A 27,268-nucleotide genomic window follows, 5' to 3' on the forward strand; every position below is an offset into this window, starting at 1 on the left:
GTTTAGAAAAGGTCCTAACCCAAACACGGAGCTACGCCTAAGGTATCTAAATATAGCCAAAAACAGCACACCAAAGAAGGGATACCACTCAGAAGAAAAGGGGCCTGCGGAAGCGATGCTAACAAGTTTAACAACTTTGCAAATATTCATAACACACTAATTTACTACTATATCAATTAAGCTAATTATACTAAGCTAATATCAAAAACCATCTCTATAGACAAGAATGATGAAAATCCAGCTTAGCCACGGCCAAGAGCACTTCTTAACTCGTAGATGCGGCAAACGAGATCTGGGGATTCTTACTAGTGTACTATGGGCTACCTATCTTACCACAAGCCAACTGAGAAACTTCGAGCTTTCTAATCGGCCGAGTCAGAGCCGAAGATCGGCACCGAACCCATATTTAAGAGAGGGTGAGATAGGACTACAGAATATAAACTTGTTATAACCTTAACCATTTGTTTTTCCTTCATAGACATTGAGAAAATACTTATGCCCAGTCGTCAAGAGGGTACCTGCCCCAGCCACATCAAGCAGCATCTGTCAGACTCCCTTGCCTCCGAAAAGTTGGTTCTACCATGCCTGTTTAGGGCAGTGGAACAGACCAAGAGAACATGGTTGACCCCAATTCATGACGGCTGAGTTGAGCGGATGGTTTAAGGAATGACTTGTCACTGTAAAGTCACCCATCATCAGCTGAGGTATTAACTGAACCTCTGGAGTTGGCAACAGCTCTTTGGAAAGTTTCTCTTCCTAGAAATAGCAGAAGTCACACCAGTAGGAGCAAGTATCCATGCTGTGACTGAGGACACTAAATACAGTAAGCTTTGCTTGAGATGGAAGCCAAAGTTAAAACATTATTCACAAACAGCACATTTACATTTGAGTGTGCACACACACTCCCTAAAATAATTCACAAGAGCACTCAAATCTCGTCAATAACTCCTGCAAATATTTTAGTCTGACATAAGAGAAATGGCAAGTTAGTTGTTACAAAGTGAACACAAAGGGTAAACATACTCTGTATAAGCTTCTGCCCAAATAACACGCTTCCAGACAGTTTATAAAATTCACCAAGTTTACACAAGCAGTATACATAGTCCGTAAAAGCCCTCTAATTAGCCCCAGTTAAAAACAGTAGTTCCTAATGAGACTTATATTAGAAGGGGGACAAAGACCAAGTGAAATAAACCATAATTAAATAAAATTGCAATATTCTGTGTGCCAGGGTTCCCCACTGAGTACTTTTCAGCCAGAACAGAAGCTGAAGGCCAGCTGTTGGTCCTGAAAACCCTGTGAGCTGCTTTTCCATGAAGCATCAAGTATTCAAGATTTGTTTGCATCTTTCAGCTTTTCCCAGTTGGGGGTCGCCAGAGCGGAACTCCGGTCCGCTAATGATTGGTAGTGGATTTTTATGTACCGGGTTACCCGCCCCGACGCACAACCTTCAACGAAGGCACGCCCCATTCACATATGCCTCCACACAGAAGATGCTCTAGCTGAGAATCGAACGGGACAACATCTTGCTATGAGGCGACAACGCTATTGCAGCACTACCACCGCAGTACATCAAGTATTTAAGATTCTTTACTGTTTATTTTCCTTTCACAGGGTTGCCTATTCAGCAATTAGAGTGAAGGCATGGAAGTAGCCACAGCTTTTGGAAGCTGGCCAGTTTTGTGTCTTGGCATAACCCATACAGCCTAAAGGCTACTAGAGCAGTGGGAATGCTTAACCTGTTTATGACGCATTTTTTTTTAAACCCTGCTAATAAGGGTGGCACCCTGATATTTCTTCCCCAGAGCCGAATACTTCTCGTTAACATTATGAAATAAGAGTTTAAATAATGTGGGAACATCTGAGGCTCTTCCACTCACTCAATGTCCGTGGATCCTTATTCCCCCTGTATTTTAAATAATTGTTTTTCTAATAATTTTAGTTTATTAAAAAAATTAAATCTGTAAGAGTCAAACCTCTGTCTTAAAAGCTCTGTTTAAGTTAATCAATTTACATTCCAACACTATAATGCAGCACTGTTATGTTTTTCTTTGGATACTACCACTTAACACCAATACAGGACACAGCAAGTAAGTGAATGCACAAAGTCTGTGACAACTTAGTTCCAAGTTTTCATTTTACAACCACTGACATCTCAAAGCAACATTTACCTCCTTCTAGAAATTACTTATTCTATACATAAAACAGCATGCACAAATCTCAACCACCTTAACAGTATACAGACAACTGAAAAGGGCAAGAAAATAAATCTGCAGAAATTAAATATTTTGGAACACAGCACACCTGAATTTAAGAAAATTAATTCTACTCTTACAGCTAACCCCATTCACATTTGCCTTTTTTTTTTTAAAGCAGTCGAGTAAACACTATTTTTAAATCCTGTTGAAGTGCAACAGAAATTAAGACCAATCATCATCTCTCAAAAATAAACTATTACTTACAGCTGTCTGGAGTAAAGCCCCTCATCAATTTCTGATTCTGTTCCATTTCTGGCCATACCCTAAAAAAAACAAAACATGACAAATCAAAACTAAACTGATTTTCTACTCTGGCAGAAATGCATTACCATCTTCACAGAAAACACAATGCAAAAAAAACTGCATGATCATGCAATACCTTGCAGCACAAAATACGCAGTCACCTTAAAAAAAAATATGCACATCTACCATTAAAATCATTACGACAAAAACAGAGCAAGGTTATACAATTTCACATTTTAACATATTCAAGTTAAAATGCTTATTCAAATATGCCACTTACCATACTTGATGTGCCAAGTGCAAGTCAAGTTTTATGTATACCGAAAGAAAATTACAGCTGTATGATTAATTTATCACATTGGGTATTGGAGGATCATTGTTGATGTGTAACTTCGTGCACATGGGAAATTGCCAAAGGCAGACAATATCCAACCAGCCACACAGCTTTGCAAGTATCAGGTGCAGAACTGCACTTTCTTCATGGGAGTATGCATGCCTGCATTCCCAGATACAGTAAAGCCAGCCTGTGCCATCATCTGGTCTTTTTTTTGATTGTATGTAAAGTATCAAGTACAATACACAAAGTAATAACCCCTCGGCTAGCTAAAAGAATGGCCCAAAGAGACAACTTGGGTAAATAAAAATGCAGCTGTATCTGAACAAGCCCCTGTTTCTTTAATCCTCAGATCTGTGATTTCACTGCTAGGTGCTCCTCAAATCCACACATTCTGAAAGAGCTCAGGAGCTTCCCCCACCCACAGCATATGTCCACCTAGGACAACATCCAACATTTTAGTTGGATAGGGAACATACTTCAATACGATCATGAGACCTTTCTTACCCACCAATTCAGCTTCCTGCAAAGGAGTAGTAAGGTTAAATACTCATGCTAAGAGTGGTAGGCATCTCCCAGACAGTTAAGTATATTTGTTTAAATTGCACTTCCCATAGCAAAAGATTTTAGAACATATCACTGTTGCAGTAGCCTTTTGGCTGTAGGGGTTGTATCCTGACCAGGACACAACCAGCTTCTCAGCACTCAAGTCTCCATCCCACACATTCACTCAGACTGCCAACTGGTTAGCCAGTTTGAGGGAACTTTCTTGCCCATAGAGAGTTGACTCATCCTGAGCCTCAAAAGATACAACAGTAATAAAAAACTCTCAACATTAATTACATACAACTGAATGGAAATGATGGGTGACAGTGCAGCTAATGCAGCAGTGAGGAATTTAAATATATATTAAAGTAACTGCAACTTACATGAATGTACTAGGTTTACCATTCTCACTGCTGTAGTAGTCTTTTGGTTAAATAGGATAATAAACCCTATTGCACCCAGGAGGGAGAGAGATAATAATCCAGAAGCTCCTGCAGAATGACAATAGCAAAGCCATTCCTGGACCTGGAAAAAGAATCCAGTTTGCATGCTTTGTGAATATTCAGAAGACCAAGTTACTGCCTTTGGAATGCTTCTAGTATCCAACCCTTCCCTAGCAAATACTGCCTGGAACACAATCATTAAGGGGGTCTTCTTGACTCTGGTATTCAGGCCGGTTGAGGGCTACCTGCAGGCAGATAACCCAAATGTGATGACTGCAACAATAAAACACGAAGAACATCTACTATATTTCTATGCTAAAGGCTTCAGTTGGAGGTTGCTTCCTAGAAAGACAAGTTAAACTAGGTGTCGCAGATGGGACACAGTACCTTGAGAAACATGCGAGGTAGTACTGACATCACACCAAGATGCCTTTCTATAGACGTGGGCCATTTCTTACCACAGCATTTTGTGGGTGTGACTAGACGAAAACTAAACCGTAAAACCAAAAAATGTAAAGGCTAACCTTTACAAAAATCACTTACAACATTAACATGAGGAATATAACTGGAAATTAAATAATTGTAAAGCAAAGATGATTCAGAACATTACCAATACACTTTAAACCAGTTTATCAGGCCGATTTAAAGAGAAAGTAACTGTGCTGGAAAAGTTAAATCCCAAGAAGGGGCCCATATGTTTTCAAAGACACCCAATATGCAAAACCCCCTTAAGAAATTGTTTTACCAAACAGAGAAGGGGAGGATTCATGGGCAGACGTGCTGAAATGCCTCCAAAATGTACCTTTGAGAAGGGAATCAGGCCAGAAGTCCTTAAAAGGAACCCTCGTTACTGGCTAGGCAGCAACAAGAAAAATCCTGATTGCCAATAAACTAATTCCTAATAGCAGGTTTTCTTGCTTCATGTACATGCTGCATGACCTCATAAAAAGATGTCCAAAAGGCATAAAACTCAATCCAGGCAGTTAAGTGAAGTTGAGACGGGGGTAAAATCAAACTCCTGAGCTGAAGAGAAGGAAGGAGCAGAAGAAACCAACAAAACCAATCAGTGATACAAGCACTCTTGAGCATTCAAAGGTACTGACAAGCTTGGAGGTATGTTACTTAGGAGTTGAGGTTTGGTCTAATAAAAGGAGAATTGAAGAGGTGTGACAAATGTGCAAAAAACAATGGGAAAGGACAACAGGCCTTAGAGCTGCAGGGAAAAAAGTATTGAAAGTTGCCTAATACAATGTGTGGGAATACATTTCCTATATTTCTTCAATTCAAGTCAAGTTTTAGCTCCCAGTGTGAACTTCCAATTGTTTTTTTTTTCTGTTCCTGTCACATCTGGATTGGATCTTTGTACTGTAAGTATTTTTATATACTTTCTGGGAAGCAAAACAATCATTTCAAAAACGAAGTTTTAATGTAAAAAGCAAGTGTTGAGCACTTATAGGTGCAAACTACTCATTACAAAAACTTTTTTTCCAACGATCATGCATTGTGCTTCCTTTAGTTCCGTTTGTAGTTTGTTTAGTGAGTTTCAGACATAATATTGTTCATAAACTGCAAGCCAACAGTAACCCTGTTATTCTAGTACCATTCCAAGTTTGTAAAAACAAATTCAAAATATATGTCCCTATTGTTAGTCATTTCTCTCTCATCTGTCAAGATTTGCTGCTCTAACAGGTTGAGAGGAACGGCATAGGGAGGTTTCAGTTGCATTTCACAACTGCTCTTCCAGTTAAATCTTTGGCTTTTAGAACGATAGCAGATCGTTCATTATGGTTTTCCGTAGGACCCACAATGAATGACAGTTAAGTTTAAGTAGCAGTTGCTGAGCACTAAACTAGAACTCTTCATGCGCTTATAGGTACTGAACCACTGCTGCTTACATTAAAACTGTTTTTTTATATAAAAAAAAAAAAAAAAAAAAAAAAAATCGGTCATGGTGACTCCTACAGAAAGGAATCACAATGAACGATCAATCTGAAAAGCAAAATTTCAATGTAAAAAAACATTGCTAACCACTTGCAAGTAAAACTCTATGGACTTTCGTCCCACCATCACGGAGACTTTACAGATGAAATCCCCTGTGGTGGTGGGGATTTGGATAAAGAGATGTTTGGGGTTTCTTTTCCCTGGAGTTCTAATTATGAGCTGTCGGATCACTTGTATTGCTTGGGTGAACAGATGAGTCACTAAAGAGACTCCTGAAAAGTTATCTAAATTGAAGCGAAGACTGATTTAAAGTGTTGCCAAACTCTGAGGCATGCATTTGATAAGGTAGTTTCAGCTATGCATTATGGTCTGAAAAACCTGTAAGACATGTACAAGATGAAAAATCCACAAGTTGTGAGCGCAAACAAAATATGGATATTTTGTGCTTAATGTAGTGTTTTATGCCTGCATTTTTTTCCATCATTTTTTCTTGAAGTTCACTTAAAATCTGTACCCAAATTTTAGTAATTTAACAAAAAAGGTAATGCATCTTTGAAAAATACCTGCATGCCTGTTACTTTTACAGAAGCATAAATACTGCAGTACATATACTTGTTTTTGCTGTCTGAATAATAAAATTCAAAGTGCTTTAGAAGTATACAAGTTCATCCATTCACCGACCATTCTTCAGTTACCTGCTTAATCATGTTTAGGGTAGTGAGGGACTCCAAAATTATCTTGGCAGTTAGTGCAAGCAAAGTAGAGAAACTAATCCTGGACTGGATACCAGCAGATTACAAGATAAACACTAAGTCATGGATGGCACCCACATGCAAAGACCATTTGGAGGATCTGTTCACCTATGGCAAAACTTTTCAATGTGGTGGAAACAGGAGCACCTGACAAAAGCCCATGTGGGCACAGGTAGGGTGTACAGACTGCATAAGGCATCACAGCCATGAACCGATCTGGCGAACCAAGTGCTTTAAGGCAGCAACTGTAATCATTGCACCACTGTATCTTCCTATACACAGTCATCTTCCTAAATCCAATAATCTGGAGCATGTATCCATAGTGGAGAGAGAAGGGTGGCTAATGGTTCCACAGTTAATTTTAATATACTCCTAAGGCCCTGGTCTGGGAAAAGGCAGACTTCCTGGCTACAAGATTGCTCTACATTCACATTAACAGCAGCAAGGAAGGAAAAAACTCAACTATGCAAGCAGCTTATTTGTGCAGTGAAATCAATACCTGAAGTGCAACCCCTATCCACTGAGCAGTCACGACATACTGTGTGACCTCACAAGAACAAAAAATATGACCTCGTAGGCTGATGCAGCTGAAAAAGCCCTGAAAGTATTTAGTGAGACTGCATATGTTAAAATATCTGTTGTCAGAGCAGCACAAAGTGCTGCAGAATGCTGTAATGTCATAAGGTATTTGCTGCTACAATGCTATAGTTCCTACATAAAAGGGAATAAAAAAAGAGTGCATAAAACGTAGGAAAATGGAGAAGAGCAACCAATGGAAAGTACAGTTTTGTACCTACCATAAATGTAGATGTCAGATAGATATGCAACTGCAGTCATAACATATGGGTTGTCCTGCCTCAGGCAGCCCTCGGTCGGGCGAATTCCAAAGTCTGGGTCCGGCGTCGGCTGGTGTCGCCTCCTCTCCGACGTCACAACGGCTAGAGTATAAAGGCATCGGCCGACGCCATCTTCAGTGTTTCTTGCCCCAGATGCCAGGTGCCCTCCTAGGAAGGCTAAATTTGATGAATGGATAAACAATTCCAGACATGCACAACAGTAATAAACAGATACACCATAGGAGATACCCCCAGCTAAAAGGAACAGGGGGAATGGACCCAAAAGAAAGAAATGAGGGGAAGGAGGGAGGGAAAATCCGACTGCAGTTGCATATCTATCGGACATCTACATTTATGGTAGGTTCAAAACTGTACTATGTCCTTCAAGAATGAAACTGCAGTCATAACATATGGGTTGAATACCATAGCCAAGCTGGGGGTGGATGGAGCTAAGAAAAAGATGGTGTAGCTAAAATGCCCTGCAGGACTGCCAAAGCAAAGCCTACTCGGGATCTGGAGTATAAAGGCAGGTTGTAGTGTTTGGTAAAAGTATGCACGCAGCTCCATGTAGCAGCCTCTAGAATGTCCTTTGTAGCCACTCCTCTTAGGAAAGCTGTGGATGTGGCTATAGCTCTGGTGGAATGTGGCCTAATATTGGCTGGCACACTTTCCATGGTAAGAATAGCACACAGTCTGATACAGTGCCCAATCCATTTTGAAATTGTTTGCTTGGAGATTGCTTTTCCTTGTATTCCAGCAGCATAGGCTACCAACAGCTGGTCAGACTTTCTGGTGGCCTTAGTTCTGTCCAAGTAGTAGCGTAGTTGCCTGTGTATGTCCAAGGTATGCAGCAGTCTTTCCCCTCTATTTTGAGGATTGGGGAAGAAAGAAGGAAGGTGAATAGCTTGATTTAGAGACACCCTGGAAATTACCTTTGGCATGAAAGAAGGATTTGTTCTTAGAGAGACTCTGTCCTGATGAAAAATGAGGAAAGGAGGTACTGCCATGAGTGCCTGTATCTCAGAGACTCTTCTTGCTGATGTGACTGCCAATAGAAAAAAACGTTTTCCATGATAGAAATTGCATCGCTGAGGTTGCTGCTGGCTCAAAGGGAGGAAGAGAGAATTTTTCCAATACAAAATTGAGGTCCCATGCGGGTACTGGTTGTTTTCTGGGAGGCTTGATATTATTTATCCCTCTCAGGAACGGTCTTAGCAAAGGATGTGAGAACACTGGTGGATCACAACTGTATCTTGCTGAGATTGCTGAGGCATGAATCTTTATGGAAGAATATGAGTGTCCAGAATGAAACATTTCCGCCAAGTATTCCAATATCTGAGGTATACTCAGTACTGTTGTATCCTGACCCCCGTTGGCAGCCCAGATGCTGAATCTCTTCCACTTGGCTGAATAGGTTTTTCTGGTGGACGGTCTGCGTGCTTCCAATAAGATGACCTGAACTGCCTTGGAAAGATTGGAAGCGGAAGGAGTTAAGGTAACCTCCAGGCTGTCAGATGTAATGTTTTCAGGTTTTGGTGAACAGTCCTGTAGTTGTGTTGTGTTAGGAGCAGGGGCCATAGGGGCAGAGGCCACGGTTTGGACAGAGTTATGCTCAACAGCAACCGGTACCAGTGTTGCTTTGGCCAGTCTGGAGCTATCAAAATGCCTGTTGGTTGTTCTGCTTTGATCTTCAGGATCACCTTGGTCAACAGTGGCAGAGGAAATGCATAAATTTTTAGGGAATTCCAGCTGAAGGAGAGAGCATCCGTTGTCCAGGCTAGAGCATGGTAGGTCCTGGTACAGAACTTTTCCAGGTGATAACTCGTGTGAGACGCAAAGAGATCTGTCCGGTCTTCCCCATGTCTTTATTTGTGAGAAAATGTAGGGATGCAGCATCCATTCGTGTCGATCCAAGAAATTTCTGCTTAGCTTGTCCGCCGGTACATTGTCCTTGCCTGGCACAAACTGGGATTGCAGGTGTATCTTCAGACTCTGTGCTTTTTCCCCAGAGAATCATTGTTAGTCTGCAGAGGGGGTATGAATGAGTCCCTCCCTGCTTGTTTATATACCGCATGACAGCGGTGTTGTCTGTCCGTATTAGTAAATGTCCTTGCTGCAGTGATTTTTCAAAAAACTCGATTGCATGTATCACTGCCAACATCTCTTTTTGGTTTATGTGCAGATGTCTTTCCTTTGGTGTCCATTGACCTTGAACGCATCTGTCCTCCATGTGCGCCCCCCATCCATGGTCTGAGGCGTCTGTTGTAATTATTTGACCTGCTTGAGGTCTGTTGAAAGACATGCCTTTGTTTAATTGACTTGCTTGAGCCCACCACAAGAATTCTTTTTGCAGACATGGAATAAGTGGGATTACGTCCTCTAGGCTTTGGCTGTGTTGGGACCATAAGCTTTTCAAATACCATTGCAGCTTTCTCATATGAAGTCTTGTCAAAGGTAGCAGAAGAATGCATGATGCCATGAACCCCAGGGTCTGCAGGAGTTTCCTTGCAGTCAGCTGGGAGAGCTGTGCTAGGCCTTTGAAGTACTCTGGTAACTGCCGTTTTTCCTCTGTGAGGTAGGCCATTTGTTTGTGTCCAGTTTGGCTCCTAGGAAAATAATCTATTGGGATGGCAGTAGTCTTGATTTCTGAATGTTGACTGTGTATCCCAAGGCCTGTAGTAATTGCATGACATAGTCCAAGTTTTTTATTAAGGTTTGTCAGTTGTCTGCTTGTGTGAGGCAGTCGTCCAGATAGGGGTATATTTGAATTCCCTGGAGTCTGCAGTGTGCCAATACTGATGCCAGGCATTTCGTGAACACACTGGGCGCAGTAGATAAGCCAAACGGCAATGCTGAGAATTAATAATGCTCTGTCCCTGCAAGAAATCTGAGGTATCTTCTGCAGCTTTGTCTGATTGGGACATGCAGGTAATGCCTCCTTGAGGTCCAGAGTGTCCAGCCAAGACCCCTTGCCCAGCATGGGAAGGAGTTGCTGTAACGTCAGCATTTTGAACTTTGGCACAATGAGAAAGGTATTTAGAGTAGACAAGTCCAGTATAGGCCTCCATTTGTTTTCCTTTCTTGGAACAAGGAACAGTCGAATAAAATCCCTGGCCTTGTTCCTGAGGAGGTACCTTTTCTATTGCTTTTATACTGAATAGCTTTGAAACTTGAATGAATGCCTCTGCCCTTTGATGGTGTGGCAGGTTTGGCATGCCTTGTCTTGTAGGTAAAGTATGGAAGTGGAATCTGTAGCCCTTGTCTATTAAATCCAGAATCCAGCTGTCCTTGGTTAAGATATGCCAGTTTTTTGAGAATAAGGATAATTTTCCACCTAAGGGTGCTTCTCTCTGAGCCCTTGTAGGCGGTATGAAAGTCAAGTCATTGTGATTGTCCTTGTGGTGCAGCTGGGCTGGCTGCAGCACTTCTTTGCTTTGTAGGTTGCCATTGGCGGCCCCTGTAGGAGCCCCGGTATTGGCCTCGGCCACGCCTGTTCTTTCCCCTTTGAAACTTGTACGAGTCTGGGAAGGACCAATTCTTTGAAGGCCAGTTTCTACTGAATCTGGGTGGCTGAACCTGGAGGAAATCCTTGACTGTCTGTACTGACTTAGCTTTTTCCTCAATGGACTTCAACACATCATCTGCATTAGCGCCAAAACGCTTCTGTTTTTCCAGAGGTGCATCAAGTAACTTTACTTTGACATGGTCTGGCAGTGGCTGATCTTTTAACCAAGCATGTCTACGTATCACAGCCCCAGTCATAGCTGCCCTACATGAAGCCTCCAATGCATCATAACCACACTGAAGAAAATGATTGTTAACCTGCTGAGTGTTATGTATGTGATCCTGCAATGCCTTTCTGTAAATAGGCGCAGGAGAGGCTAACTTTTTTTGTAAATCATCCAGTAAAAAATCTTGGTATTGAATCATATGAAAAAGGCAGTTAAGTGACCTCATGGCTAGGGTGGTAGAGGTATAAACTTTTTTACCTGGCGTCCCTATCCGCTGGCAAAGGATTCTTGGCAGTGGAGGTAGCCACTCCCTTGGGACCCTGTGAAATAGTTTCTAAATCCACGGTGTGGGCCTTAGAGATGTTTGGGAGTGTCAGGGACTCTCTAATATCTGTCTGGCTTGACAGGAGCAGGGGGGAGAGAATCAGGGTTAGCACTGGAATCGGAGAAGACATCATCCAAAACATCCATCACAGGAGGAATAGCTAAAGGTCTGTGCTGGGGAAGCTTTAGGAAGGTACGGAGCCTTTTCCTGGAATCAGAGAATTCCTGACCCTGCCATTGGAAATGTTCCCTCATTGAGTGCAGGACTTCACCAAACGAGAAATCCTCTGGAGGAGAGGCAGAGGGAATTGATCCCTCAGCATCAGAGTCCTCATAGGCCTGGAAGGATTCTTCCTGAATATCAGAATGCTCAGAATCCCCAGAGGCCTCATCTGAAGAGAGGTTTTCAGTCTGCTCAGTTCTAGGCGTTTTCTCTGCAGGAGGCTGAGAACCTCTGTCTGGGTGAGGCTGAGACCCCCTGATAAGGGAAATAAGGTCTGCAGCAAGAGACATTATCTGTTTATCAGAGGGGGGGGCCTGGACAGCAGGTTTAGGATGGGCCTTAGCCTGGCTGGCGGCCTGAGCACATGCAAAGGCCTTGATGAACATAGATACAGGAGGCCTAGCAGCCTCACGTGCAGGAGTGACCTTGTCCACCGGAATGGTGTCGGGTAAATCAAGAACTTCCGTTTCCGGAGGAAAATCAACAACCGGTACTAGAGAGGTCTCCGGGACCGAAGGACGAGTTAACGCTCTGTCGTCGGCCTGGAGAGGTTGAATTACTGCTTCCGCAGGGACCGAAGCACTAGCAGAAGGTCTAGGAGTAGTATCGGTAGAGGACGCGGGCCAAGGATGCCGGTCCCGGTCCTTCCGTTTTTTGGAAGATTGAGCTGTCGGTAGATCCGACGGCATGATATACGCAAAGGATTCGCCGAAAAAGTCTTCAGCAAATTCTGCCCGGCGCCTGAGAGTGCGCTTATTAAAGCAAGCATAGGCAGCACAGGCTGAGACGTCTTGGTCTGGGCCCAGGCAAGGAAGACAGTAAGAATGGAAGTCCTTATGAGGTATTTCTTTACCACAAGACAAACAATTAACTTTCTCAATTTGTTCTTACATCGGCTGAGGCAAGAAAAAATGTTCCCCAACGGGGTACTTAGCTTTTAGATGACTTCGGTACTGAAAACACAGGAGCTGACCGACCGGCACTTGCGAACTGCTTCTGCTTTGGGCACCGCACAGCAAGAAAGACTGAAGATGGCGGCGGCCGATGCCTTTATACTCCATCCGTTGTGACAGAGGAGGCGACACCAGCCGACGCCGGACCCAGACTTTGGAATTCGGCCGACCGAGGGCTGCCTGAGGCAGGACAACCCATATGTTATGACTGCAGTTGCATTCTTGAAGGACATCAGATGGGTTATCCTGCCGTCAGGCGGGTCATCGGTCGGCCGAATTCCAAAATCTAGGTCCGGCGTCGGTTGTAATCGCTTCTTCCCTGTCGTCAGTGCGGCAGGGGTATAAGAGAACCAGCAGACGCCATCTTCAGTTTATCTTGCCCCAAATGTCAGGTGCCCCCAGAAGGAAGGCAACACAAACTTATGTAGTCATGCAATATAAAATAATCAAAACACAGTAGTTTGCAAGCAAATACACCATAAAAGAATACCCCAAATAGGTTGTATGAGAAGGTGTTTGTCATAAGGCCTGTCCTAATAGGGAAACCTGGACTGCAGCTGTATGAGCACTCGAACATCTACATTTATGGTAGGTACAAAAAGTACAGTTTTGTACCTACCATAAATGTAGATGTCCGAACTGGATAGCATCTGCAGTCATAACAACTGGGTTGTCCTGTCGTCAGGCAGCCCTTCAGTCGGCCGGATTCCAAAGTCCGGGTCCGGCTTCGGCTGATGTCGCACTTCACCCGACGTCATCTCTGTTGGTCTTCGGGTATAAAGGCATCAGCCGACGCCATTTTCCTCAGTGTTTCTTGCCCCAGATGCCAGTTGCCCTCATGGAAGGCTAAAATTTGGATAAATGCCAATGTTTCCAAAAGGATAGAAGGTAAACACAAAAAGTAAGCATGTATGTACATATATACAAACAAATACACCATAAGAGACTCCCCCCCACTAGCTAGCTATTAGGAGGGTAAACACCCTAGGAGTACCACACAGGGGAAGGAGGGAGGGTAATCCTGACTGCAGATGCTATCCAGTTCGGACATCTACATTTATGGTAGGTACAAAACTTACTATGTCCTTCATGGATGCATCTGCAGTCATAACAACTGGGTAGAATACCATAGCCAACAAGGGGAGGAGGATAAAACTAGATTATGGTGAGTTTAGGATCCCTTGCAGTACAGCAGTGGCAAACCCTGCTCGGGATCTGGAATATAGAGGCAAATTATAATGCTTGGCAAATGTATGCACGGAGGTCCAAGTAGCCGCCTCAATAATGTCTTTGGTTGCCACTCCTCGTAAGAAGGCTGTGGTAGTGGCTGTTGCCCTTGTAGAATGAGGTCTTATGTTCTGTGGAATTGGTTTTCCATGGAAGGAGTAACAGAATCGTATGCAATTTCCTATCCATTTGGAGATTGTCTGTTTGGAAATAGCTTTTCCTTCCCTTCCTGTTGCATAGGCTACAAAAGTTGGTCAGTCTTTCTGCTACTTTTAGTTCTGTCCAAATAGTAGCGTAGCTGTCTATGTACATCCAAGGTATGCAATATTCTTTCCCTCTGTTTTGTGGGTTGGGAAAGAAGGTAGGTAGGTGGATTGCCTGGTTTAAAGACACTCTGGATACCACCTTAGGCATAAATGTAGGATTAGTTCTCATAGACACTATCTTGGTGGAAGATTAGGAAGGGTTGCACTGCCATTAAGGCCTGTAGTTCTGAAACCCTCCTTGCTGAAGTAATTGCCAGTAGGAAAGCAGTTTTCCATGACAGGTGTTGTAGGTCTGCTGTTGCTGCTGGTTCAAAGGGTGATAGTGTCAATTTTTCTAGCACAAAGTTTAGGTCCCAAGCTGGTAATGGTTGTTTCCTTGGAGGTTTTACATTCTTGATTCCTCTGAGGAACTGCCTGAGCAAAGGGTGAGAAAAAACAGGTGGATCAAAGCTGTATTCTGCTGAAATAGCTGATGCATGTATCTTGATGGAGGAGTAGGACAGGCCTGAATGAAGAAGTTCGGCTAGGTACTCCAGAATGTTAGGCATATCTATGTTTGACACATCTTTTCCTCTTTCAGTACTCCAAATGACAAACCTTTTCCATTTTCCAGCATAGTTTCTTCTTGTTGAAGGTCTGTGCTTCAAGAATAATGTCTCTAACTCTTTGGGAAAGTTCTGGATTAGCTGCTGCTATGTGATGTTCCATGCAGTCAGTTGCAACGTTTTTAGGTTTGGATGTATGATGCTGTAGTTGTTCTGAGTTAACATCAAAGGCATCAGGGGTATTGGCCACATATTGTTCCGAGACATACTCCTCAGCAGTGGGTACCAGTGCTGTCTTGGCCAGTTTGGAGCTATCAGGATTATCCTTGGACGTTCTTCCTTGATTTTTAGTAATACCTTGTGTATCAAGGGAAGAGGTGGGAATGCATATGCTGTTAGGCCTTTCCAGCTGAAGGAGAGCGAATCCACTTTCCATGCTAGTGGGTGGAATGTCCTTCTGCAGAATTTTTTGAGCTGGTGATTGGTAGGTGATGCAAATAGATCTATCTGAGGCATTCCCCATTTCTTTGAGATGGTCTTGAAGATGTCCGGGTGCAGCTTCCATTCGTGGGCATCCGATGTGGTTCTGCTTAATATGTCTGCTAGAGTATTCTCCTTTCCCGGTACAAATATTGCCTGTAACTGGATGTTGTAGCCGAGTGCCAGGGTCCACAGCTCCAAAGTCATTCTGCAAAGAGGGTATTGAATGAGTGCCTCGCTGTTTGTTGATGTACCACATGACTGTGGTGTTCTCTGTCCTTATCATCAACTGGCCCTCTGAGAAATGGTCTGAACTTTTGGATTGCCAGTTTTACTGCCAGCATTTCTTTTAGGTTGATGTGCAGGTGAAGTTGATCCTGTGTCCACAATCCTTGCACGCATTTGTCCAGCATGTGGGCCCCCCATCCTAGGTCTGAAGCGTCTGTTGTGATGGTCTGGCTTGCTTGACATCTGCGAAAGGGTAGCCCTGGGTTTGACTGGCATGCCTGAGCCCACCATAGGAACTCCTGTTTTAAGCATGGAAGTAATGGGATTTCTGTTTCTAGGCTGTGTCTGTGTTGGGACCATAAATTCTTTAGGTACCACTGTAGTTTTCTCATATGTAGTCTGGCAAATGGAACCAAGATTATGCATGATGCCATGAAGCCCAAGGCCTGCAGTACTTTTCTTGCTGTTAACTTGTTCAGTTTTGTTAGTGCCAAGAAGTAAAGAGGGAGTTCTTTTTGTTTTTCTGTAGTTAGGAATGCCATCTGTTTTACTGTGTTCAATCCCGCGCCCAAGAATGTCCTTGTTTGGGATGGTATCAGCCTTGACTTTTGTAGATTGACTGTGTATCCCAATGCTTGCAGCAAGTAAATGACCCTTTGTAAATCTGTTGTCAGCTTGCTTTTGTTGTCCTTGTAGCAGGCAGTCGTCTAGGTATGGGTAAATTTGAATTCCCTGTAGTCTGCAATGGGCGATTACTGATGCCAGGCATTTTGTGAATACTCTGGGCGCAGTAGATAAGCCAAAGGGCAATGCTGAGAATTGATAGTGCTCTGATCCTGCAAGAAATCTGAGGTATCTTCTGCAGATTGGTCGAATGGGGACGTGCAGGTATGCCTCCTTGAGATCTAGAGTTACCAGCCAACACTCCTTGCCCAGCATGGGAAGAAGTTGCTGTAGGGTCAGCATTTTGAATTTTGGGACAATGATGTATGCATTTAAGGCGGACAGGTCAAGAATTGGTCTCCAACTTTTTTCCTTTCTTGGAACCAGGAATAGTCTGGAGTAGAACCCCTTTCCTTGCTCTGCTGTTGGCACTTTTTCCACAGCTCTCATGTTTGCTAACTGCATTATCTGTTGTAGAGCCTCTGTTTTTTGATTTGGAGGTAGGTTTGGCATTCCTCTTTTGACTGGTAAAGTGTGGAAGTGGAACCGGTAACCTTGATCTATGGTTTGTAAAATCCACTTGTCTTTTGTTATATAGTGCCAGTTCTTTGAAAATAAGGTTAATTTTCCGCCTAGAGGAGCTGCTATTTGTTCCCTGGTAGGCGGATTTAGGGTTAAGTCACTGTGGTTGAGTTGATGTAGTGGCAGAGGTTGTGTCTGTGCCTCTGTTGTTACCTTGCCACTGTCGTCCTCTGTAGGCACCTCCCTGGATTGGTTTCTGCCTCTGGAGCGTCTATTCCTGCCCTTTGAGATCTTGTGGAGTCAGGAAAGGACCAATTTTGGCAGGCCAGTTCCTGCTAAACCTTGGGGCTGAACCTGCAAGAAATCTTTAACCGTTTGAACAGATTTTGCCTTTTCTTCCATTTTCTTCATAACCTGCTGGGCAGGTGTACCAAACAAACTTGTCTTATCCATAGGAGCATCTAGCAACTTAGCTTTAACATGATCCGGTAGAGCTTGCTCCTTTAGCCATGCATGCCTTCTTATCACTGTGCCAGTCATGGCTGATCTAAATGAAGCCTCCAGTGCATCATAGCCACATTTTAAGGAATGGTTACTAACCTGTTGTATGTTATTTACCATTTCTAATACATATTTCTTATCAATAGATTCATCAGTGGTTAGTTTTTTAGTTAACTGATCAAGCATAAACTCTTGGTATTGTATCATGTGAAACTGACAATTTAAAGCTCTAGCTTAGAGAGTAGCTGAAGTGTAGACCTTTTTGCCCCATCTGTCTAATGACCTTTCTTCCCTTTCTGAAGGAATAGGGTTTTTTGCTATGGTCATGGCTACTGCCTTGGGACCCTGGGATATAGTTTTGGGGTCTGCAAGTGGGGCCTTGTAAAGGTGGTGATGAGTGTCTGGCACCCTGTAAAATCTGTCTGGTTTGGCAGGGGCTGGAGGTAAAGAATCTGGTGCGGAGCAGACATCATTGAAAGCATCATCCACCACAGAGAGAACAGGAGGTACAGCTAAGGGCCTGTGCTGTGGAAGGTGCAGAAAGGTCCTAAGTCTTTTTCTGGAGTCTGAAAAATCCTGTTGCTGCCATTGGAACTGCTCTCGCATGGCATGTAAGGTTTCCCCAAAGGAGAATTCTTCTGGTGGGGAAGCAGCTGGAATGGATTCTTCAGCATCAGAGTCTTCAAAGTTGGAGAAAGGAGCCTCTGGCTTATCAGTTATGTCTGATTTCATTGGCAGACTCAGAGGACACTGGCTCAGGGGGCTCTGCCCTAGGTCTCTTCTCTGGGGGCTGAGAGGCCCTGTCTGGGTGAGATTGAGATCCTCTAATTAATGAAATTAAATCTTCTGCCAGAGTAAGCATTTGAGAACTAGAGGATGGCCTGGTTGTAGGGGGTTTAACAGGCACGGTTTTAGTCTTTGCTGCTTTAGCCCTGGCGAAGGCCTTAATGGACATGGCTGCTGGAGGCCTAGCAGCACCACGTGCTGGGGTAGAGACATCCAAGGGAATGGTGTCTGATAAGTCAGTGGCAACCACCGTAGTGGTTAAAATTTCTGAGGCCGTTTCAAGAGTGGTAGCAGGGGCCTCAGTTGTAGAGATAGATTCAGCTGTACTTTGATCAGTTTTCTCGGTTTGGCGAAACCGAGACACTCGCGGTTTGCTTAACCATGGTTTCGGCCGAAACCGCGGACCGCGAGTGTCGGTCTTTATCTTTGCGTTTTTTGGCAGATTGGGTTGTCAGAGGATCCGACAGCATAATGTACGCAAAATCAGAACCGAAAAACTGTTCAGCAAACTCCGACCGACGCCTAAGCGTTAGTCAGTTTAACGAAGCACAGGCCGAACAGGCTGCTACGTCGTGGGCTGGGCCTAAACAAGGCAGACAATAAGAGTGGAAATCTTTATGAGGTATTTGTTTCCCACAGGTTAAACAATTATTAACTTTTTCTGACATCGGCTGAGGCAAGAAAGAGTCCCCAACGGGGTACTTAGCTTTAGAAGTCTTCGAAGTATTCGGTAGAAGTAATCTCTGGATCCGACCGACCGGCACTTGCGAACAGCTTCTGCTTCGGGCACCACGCGGCAAGAAAGACTGAGGAAAATGGCGTCGGCTGATGCCTTTATACCCGAAGACCAACAGAGATGACGTCGGGTGAAGTGCGACATCAGCCGAAGCCGGACCCGGACTTTGGAATCCGGCCGACTGAAGGGCTGCCTGACGACAGGACAACCCAGTTGTTATGACTGCAGATGCATCCATGAAGGACATCTGTACTATGTTCATCGTGCATACAGCTGCATTCATAACAGATGGGTAGAATCCCAAAGCTAAGTAGGGGTGGCAGGCACTAAGTGGAAAGTGCAGTTTTGTACCTACCATAAATGTAGATGTTCAAGTGCTAATACAGCTGCAGTCATAACAGATGGGTTCTCCTGCCATCAGGCGGGTCCTCGGTCGGCCGAATTCCAAAGTCTAGCTCCGGCGTCGGTTGTAGTCGCTTCTTCCCTGACGTCAGTACGCCAGGGGTATAAAAGAAGCAGCCAACGCCATTTTCTTCAGTTTTTCTTGCCCCAGATGTCAGGTGTCCCCAGAAGGAAGGCAATACATACATTTGTGTAATAAAGCAATGCAATATAAATCAAAATACAGTAGTTGCAAGCAAATACACCATAAAAGAATACCCCAATCAGGTTGTATGAGGAGGTGTTAGCCAATAGGCCTGTCCCAAGAGGGGAAGGAGGGAGGGAAACCTGGACTGCAGCTGTATTAGCACTCTAACATCTACATTTATGGCAGGTACAAAACTGTACTATGTTCATCGTGCATACAGCTGCAGTCATAACAGATGGGTAGAATCCCAAAGCTAAGAAAGGGATGGTAGACACTAGGTGGAACTAGGAGGAGCCAGAATACCCTGCAAGACTGCAGTGGCAAAGCCTGCTCAAGGTTTGGAGTATAATGGTAGGTGGTAGTGCTTGGAGAAGGTATGCACAGAACTCCAAGTGGCTGCTTCCAAAATATCTTTGGTAGGAACTCCTCTGAGGAAAGCTGCAGAGGTAGCTGTGGCCCTTGTGGAGTGAGATCTGATGCCTGCAGGTACAGTTTTACCATGAAGAGAGTAACAAAAGCGTATGCAGTGGGCTATCCATTTTGAGATGATCTGTTTGGAAATTGGCTTCCCTTGAGCTCCTATACCATAGGACACAGAGCTGTTCTGATTTTCTGAAAGGCTTTGTTCTGTCCAAATAACGCAGCTGTCTGTGGATGTCCAAGGAATGTAGTATACTCTCCCCTTTTTGAGAATTAGGGTAGAAGGTAGGTAAGTGTATAGCCTGATTCAAAGTTACCCTGGACACCACCTTTGGCATAAAGGACGGGTTGGTTCTTAAGGAAACTCTGCCCTGATGGAAGATGATAAAAGGCTGCACAACCATGAGGGCTTGTAGTTCCGATACCCTACGAGCTGAGGTGATAGCCAGAAGGAAAGCTGTTTCCAGGACAAATATTGCAAATCTGTTGAGGCAGCTGGCTCAAAAAGGAGGCAAGGTCAGCTTTTCTAGAATTAAATTGAGATCCCAAACAGGTATTGGTTGTTTCCTTGGAGGTTTTATATTCTTAGCCCCTCTGAGGAACTGTCTTAAGAGGGGGTGAGAGAATAAAGGTGGATCAGTGTTGTATTCTGCAGAAATGGCTGAGGCATGGATTTTGATGGAGGAAAGTGAAAGTCCACTCCTTAGCAGCTCAGCTAGATACTGTAATATTTGAGGTAAATTCAGTTTTCCAGGATTCTGGCCCTTTTTCTCATTCCAGGCAGAAAACAGTTTCCATTTTGCAGAATAAGCTTTTCTAGTAGACGACCTTCTGGCCTCCAAAATGACAACCTGCATCTCCTTGGAGTGTAGGGTCTGTTGTGATGTTATCTTCCATGCGGCCAGATTGAGTGTTTTCAGCTGACTGTGAAGAGTTTTGAAGCTGTGCTGAGTCAGAAGAGGCATTAGAGGTAGGGTCTATGGAGGGGAATGTGTCAGGCTCCTCAGGAGTGGGTACCAGTGCTGTCTTGGCCAGTCTGGAGCAATGAGAATCATCTTTGGTCTGTCTGCTCTGGTTTTTAATAGAACTTTGGGCAGCAGAGGAGTAGGTGGAAAGGCATAAACTGTAATTGTCCAGCTGAAACAGCGAGTGTCCACTCTCCAGGCCTGTGGATGAAAAGTCCTTGAGCAGAATTTTGTCAATTGGTGATTTTTGTGGGAGGCAAAGAGATCCATGTCTGGACTTCCCCATGCTTGAATTATCTCTGTAAAAACTTGAGGATGCAACTTCCATTCGTGTGGATCTGTCATATTTCTGCTTAGGTTGTCTGCCAGCATGTTTTCCTTGCCTGGCAAGTACTGCGCTTGAAGTTCAATTTGTAATTCCAGAGCCATGTTCCAAAGTGACATGGCCAGCCTGCATAGGGGGTATGAATGGGTTCCTCCCTGTTTATGTACCACATTACTGTGCTGTTGTCTGTCCTTATCAATAGCTGACCTGGATGCAGAAGGTCTTTGAAAGCTATAATAGCATTTATTACTGCTAGCATTTCCTTTTGATTGATGTGAAGGTACTTTTCTTTTTGGGACCATTTGCCCTGAATGCACCGATCTGTCATGTGTGCCCCCCCCCAGGCGTAGCCCGAGGCGTCTGTTGTGATTACTTGATTTGCTTGAGGCTTGCAGAATGGGAGACCTGTGTTTGTTTGGCATGCTTGAGCCCACCACAGAAATTCCTTTTGAAGACATGGAATCAGTGGTATTATTGTTTCCAGACTGTGGCTGTGTTGAGACCATAGGTTTTTCAGGTACCACTGAAGTTTCCTCATATGCAGCTTTGCACATGGGATTAGTAGGATGCAAGATGCCATGAATCCCAGAGCCTGCAGGATTTTCCTTGGTCAGCCTGGTGAAATTTGCTAGTGTTCTGAAGTATTGAGTTAGCTGCCCCGGCTTCTCTGGCGTGAGGTTGGCCATCTGGGTGTTAATGTCCAAGTTGGCACCCGGGAAAATTATTTTCTGAGAGGGTAGTAGCCTTGATTTCTTTTTGTTGACTGTGTATCCCAGAGAATTCAACAACATTATTACAAAAGCCAGAGGTTTCAGAAGTATGTGCTTGCTGTCCGCTTGGATCAGGCAGTCGTCCAAATATGGGTATATTTGTATCCCTTGAAGTCTGCAGTAGGCAATTACTGATGCCAGGCATTTCGTGAATACTCTGGGCACAATAGATAAGCCAAAGGGCAATGCAGAGAATTGATAATGGGTTGAACCTGCAAGAAATCTGAGGTATCATCTGCAATTTTGTCTGATTGGGACATGCAGGTATGCCTCCTTGAGGTCCAATGTTACCAGCCAAGACTCCTTGCCAAGCATGGGAAGAAGCTGCTGTAATGTGAGCATTTGAATGTTGGTACGAGTAAAAAATGTGTTTAGGATAGATAGGTCCAAAATAGGTCTCCAATCTTTTCCCTTCCTTGGTACCAGGAATAGTCTGGAATAAAACCCTTGACCTTGTTCTTTTGCAGGCACCTCTTGAATAGCTTTCATGTCCATTAGAGCTGAAATTTGTTTTTGTGCCTCTGCCCTTTGATTTTGTGGCAGGTTTGGCATGCCTCATTTTTGGAAGGGTGTGAAAGTGGAATCTGTAGCTTCTGTCTATAATGTCCAGGATCCATTTGTCATGACAATATGCCAATTTTTTTTATGAATAATGCCAGTTTTCCGCCTAAAGGTGCTGCCATTAAAGTTTTGCTTGGCATGTAAAAGGGGAAAGTCATTGTGTCTGCTTTCTGAATGACTGATCTATCTTCTCCACCTCTTGGGGTAGATGCTTGCCATTGCCTGGCTCTGAATGATCCTTGAGATTGCCCTCTACCTCTCAGGCGCCTGTATCTGCCTCTGAGGTCTGTCCGTGGCTGGAAAGGACCAATTTTTTGAAGGCCAATTTTTCTGAAACGTGGAGGTTGTACCTGCAGGAAATCTTTCACTGTTAGCATTGATCTCGCCTTTTCCTCCATTTTCTTTAGTACCTCCTCAGCTTTAACTCCAAACAATACATCTTTTTGAAGAGGTACATCTAGTAATTTAGCTTTGACATGATCTGGTAAGGCTTGTTCTTTGAGCCAAGCATGTCTACGTATGACAGACCCTGTAACAGCAGTTCTAAATGAGGCCTCTAAAGCATCAAAACCACACTGCAAGGTATGTTTACCCACTTGCTCTGCACTATGCAACAAATCCTGCAACTCTTAAATCTGGTTGCTCAGGTTGTGTCATTTTGCTTTTCAACTCAGATAATAAAAACTGTTGATACTTTAACATATGGAACTGACAGTTTAATGCCCTCATGGTTAAAGTGGCAGAGGTATACACCTTTTTCCCCCACCTTTCTAAAGCTCTGGAATCTCTCTCTGAAGGTAATGTGTTTTTAGCAGTAGAGGCCTTAATTCCCTTGGGACCCTGTGAAATAGTTTCTGGGTCAGCAGTATGGCTTTTGTATAGGAACTGGTGTGAATCAGGAACCCGGTAATACCAGTCTGGTTTAACAGGAGCTGGAGGTAAAGAATCTGGGTTGATGCTGGCTTCTGTGTACACATCATCTAATATTTCTAAGACAGGAGGGATAGCCAAAGGCCTATGCTGGGGGAGCAAGAGAAAATCCCTGAGCCTTTTTCTTGGAATCTGAGTAATCTTGGCCTTCCCAGTGAAAGTGTTCCATCAAAGTATGTAGGGTTTCCCCAAAAGAGTAGTCCTGGGGGGGGGGGACCGAGGGAATAGACTCCTCTGCATCAGAGTCTTCAAAAGGAAAATATGTATATTCCTGGTCCTCTGATTGTTCAGAGGTAATAGAGGCTTGACCTGAGGAAGGGTAGTCTCCTCCAATCTGGGCCTTTTGTCCGAGGGGGGGGTTGAGAACCCCTGATAAGAGTAATCAAATCCTCAGCCATTTTGAGCATCTGTTTTTTTAGGCATGGGGCCTTGAAAGGGGGTCTGAGGTCCTTATTTTTAGTTTTCATGGCTGCTTCTGATTTTGTGAAAGCCTTAGAGAAGGAGGAAGGCCTGAAGACACCTTGCCTGTCTAAACTCTGGGTTTCCCCGCCAAAAGTGGCGTCGGTATTTGTAGTCGGAATGGGGGCCGAGGAGCCTGCGACCTCGGGCACAGAAGAAACCTGTAATTAAGTGTCATCGGTACTCAGGGGCTGCATAGGCACCTCGCTGAGAACCGGTAGTCGGCCTTAGCGTGGAGCCAGTAGAAGTCACGGACCTCTTATGTCAGTCCTTATCTTTGCGTCTTACTCAAAACTGGAGTCTGAGTATCAGACGACATAATTAAATTTACCAAAATAGTGATGGGCGAACTCCGCCCGACGCTTAGTGCGTTTGTTGAATCTAGCACAAAAACGGCAGGCCAATACGTCGTGGTCTGGGCCTAAGCAAGGAATACAGAAAGAGTGGAAATCCTTATGCGGCATTTGCTTCCCACATGAAATGCAATTATTAACTGTCTGACATCAGTCAGAGGCAAGAAAAGTTTCCCCAACGGGGTACTTGGCTTTCAAGAAGACTTCGGCTGAAATATTTTCGTAAATCTCAGGAGCTGGCCGACCGGCACTTGCAAACTGCTTCTGCTTCGGGCACCGCACGTCAAGAAAGACTGAAGATGGCGTCAGCTGGTTCTTTTATACCCCTGCCGCACTGACGTCAGGGAAGAAGCGACTACAACCAACACCGGACCTAGACTTTGGAATTCGGCTGACCGAGGACCCGCCTGATGGCAGGATAACCCATCTGTTACGACTGCAGCTGTATGCACGATGAACATCTCCCAAAACGACAATATACATACAAGTGTGTCGGATGGAAGGGAAGGGTAACATTTTTGGAAGGTCGGGGTCCCAGTTTTTCTTTTTGTATGGAGACCAGGGAAAAGGGGAAGGTGACGAGGAAAGCAGGATAGGAAAAGGGGGTTAGAATAAAAAGAAAGTGTGCAAGGACAGGCAGTCTCACGTACACTAGCTCAAACCAGCAATGATGCAAGTGCAACCCACTAGGATGTGGAGAGAAATGGGAGGAGTTTACAGATGGCCAGGGTTAGACAGGCATAAGATACAAGGACAGGGTGGAGTACAAGTAGCAGTGTGTTTAAGTGACGTTTATATGCAATTATGCAAATGGCATTTTCATTTCTCTCAATTTCTCAATCAAGCTATGTACATAGAATTACATGGTCGAATATGAAAGTTCACAACTGAATGAGCAAAAACTCTACTGAGTTAGTCTAGTTCACATAGTTGCTGATTTTAGGTTTGCAAATGATTGCAAAAATGTGCATTAACTTACTGTGACTTGTAATTCACTCAAAGACTTAGACTAATGATAGACAACACTACGAAAATGAGTTTATGTTGAGTAATTTTGTTATTTATTCTTTTAAAGTAAAGATTATAGTTCTGAAAATATGACCTTGTTTTACCGCAAAGACTACAGCTCTAGAAATACAGGTCTATTTCATACAATCGAAGATTCAACTCTGCGAGCCTGTTTACTGAGTGACAAGAGCGAGCTTTCACAAACCTTCTCTTTTGCCGGCTCGACAAATGGAAGTTCACTGCACTGAACCGTCGATTATATGACGGACCCAAGAAATATGAACCCTTGCTTATCCTGCGAGTTAATGTGTCAAATGACGCAGGATACAGTGACTGGAAATTAGAATGCAACTTTCCACAGCTGCTGTGGAGGTGGCGAGTTGAGCAGGGTTACCTTGTGTGTACTATTCAGAACACTTCCAGTTCTGAATGAGTTTCTCAACACATTCCCCTACCAGCTGTCAGTCTTCTCTTCAGGTGCATTTGTGGAACAAACAGTCCCTAAATAATGCACACTTGCAGTTGACCATTTAGCTAGAAAAGCTGTTCCTTCGGCATGCTGTGGTGAACAACCAACATGAAGACTTTGGTATTTGCTGAATTGACTCTATAAAGTTTGATATTGCCCAAACCTTCACTGGAATTCCCCAGGCATCAGTAAGGATTTCCTCAAAGGTCCAAGAAAGTACCAATATAAAACCATAAAGGTAAGTTACACAAGGACCACTGAGTGGACAGAAACCCTGTAATGAGGATGGCAGAAGGTTCAATAGCCAACATGAAATGCTGTAGAGAAACTGAACACTTCTAACTAGTACCATTACTTAAAATGTATGGGTCCCGCTTCAAAAGCCCAAGTTTTCAAAAACTCAAAATTCATACCGAGCCGATATGTTTCCGAAAACTCAAAACTTTTGAATGCAGTTCATGGAACAGTGAGGATCAAGGAATTTAACCTTTTCACCAACACAATGCAATCTGAGTTGGCATATATAATATGCAGGGGGTGTGGGGGACGCAGGGCGGGCAAAAATGTAAAAACCACATGGGGATCATGGGAATTTATAACAATGTCTACAGCCCATTTACATCTTGCCAATACCTACTAGCAAGATGCATTTTCCTTCTAAAGAGCAGCAAAATCAGTCAAAGCCAGGAATGAGTTTATAGATGACTATCCAATCACTAAGGTTTGTTTTGAAAGATGCAAGGTTATCACCAAGTTTTACATATACAGACAAATTGTTCCAGAGTTAGGGATATGCTCTGCATAATGCATCTGCCCCTTATGCATGCTATTTATACGTTGGTGAAAGTTTAAATCCTCAGCTGAAGTGTTACTGGGACTGCTGTTCTTGTGGAGGTGCAAGAGATCAAAGCAGGTTGGATCCATAATATTATGGAGTGCAGAGCATCTCTCTCTATGCAGATCTGTCATATGATAGACTTCAGTCAAATTTCATGATTGGCTATTTAAAAGGTTGAACATGTGTAAACTCAAAAACAGCATTTTGTCAATGGGGAAAGTCCCCTAATTACATATACCAACTCCATGATTACACTACTGGGGCATATTTCTCGATCCCCATTGTTTCACGATCTCAGGATAATTCGCTGTTTAAGTGAATCATATGACATGGATCCACCTTCATGCGGAGTCTAAGACATAGAATACTGAAATATGGTTTCAAGTTTACAATGGTAGTTAAGGTTCTTTTCTTCTACAAGTAGTTCTTTTAGTTTGAATCATCTAGGGCCTTTCTAGCAAAGTGATGCGTTTATATAGGAACATTCCAAAGGTGAAATTATACTTTAAAACCTTGTCTGAAAAAAAAACATTGGGACAATAACTTCTTTTGGCCTACCTACATGAGATACATTTAGATATTAGCTTGGCCACAGACTGATTTTTCTAATTATTGATGCTACGTGGTGATCGAAGGAAAGTTAAAGGTGCCAAGCTCCATAACTGTGTATTGGTTACAATGCAAGTTGCAGATGAGTACTGTTTGCCATATTTGACCTTACTGACACTTCTAGCATATTCATCCCGCTTTCTGTACATCTCTGGTTTATAAAGACTAGCTCTTTACTTCCAGGGAAAATTAATTAGTGATTATACACACCTTACTGTCATCCACAAATGTTAGTCATAGATACTGATTCCTGGTTTAGAAGTCAGGAAAATGTATGCTGTAGGGGGGGGTCCCAGCACCAAACAGAGACACACTGCTAGTCATAATCCTCCTGTATGAGGCTACACCTCCAAGTCTTAACGCTGTTTTTTTCTTTCAGCCAGGTGATATCCATCTTATTATGTAAAGGTTTGCATTTAGGTCTTTTAGTTTAT

At 43.6% G+C, this 27,268-nt stretch overlaps 1 protein-coding gene across 1 annotated transcript in view; it reads right to left on the reverse strand.

Annotated features, from left to right (window-relative positions):
* UBA1 (ubiquitin like modifier activating enzyme 1) overlaps positions 1–27,268 on the reverse strand; it is a 2,903,587-nt gene that overhangs the window by 2,650,737 nt on the left and 225,582 nt on the right. Inside the window, exon 3 of the mRNA XM_044080725.1 lies at positions 2,463–2,521. Coding sequence (XP_043936660.1) covers positions 2,463–2,521 — 59 coding nt within the window. The remainder of the gene's footprint in view (positions 1–2,462; positions 2,522–27,268) is intronic.

The sequence above is a fragment of the Protopterus annectens genome, chromosome 8.part0 (assembly GCF_019279795.1).
Source record: "Protopterus annectens isolate FY-2018-M chromosome 8.part0, PAN1.0, whole genome shotgun sequence".
Taxonomy (NCBI): Eukaryota; Metazoa; Chordata; order Ceratodontiformes; family Protopteridae; genus Protopterus; species Protopterus annectens.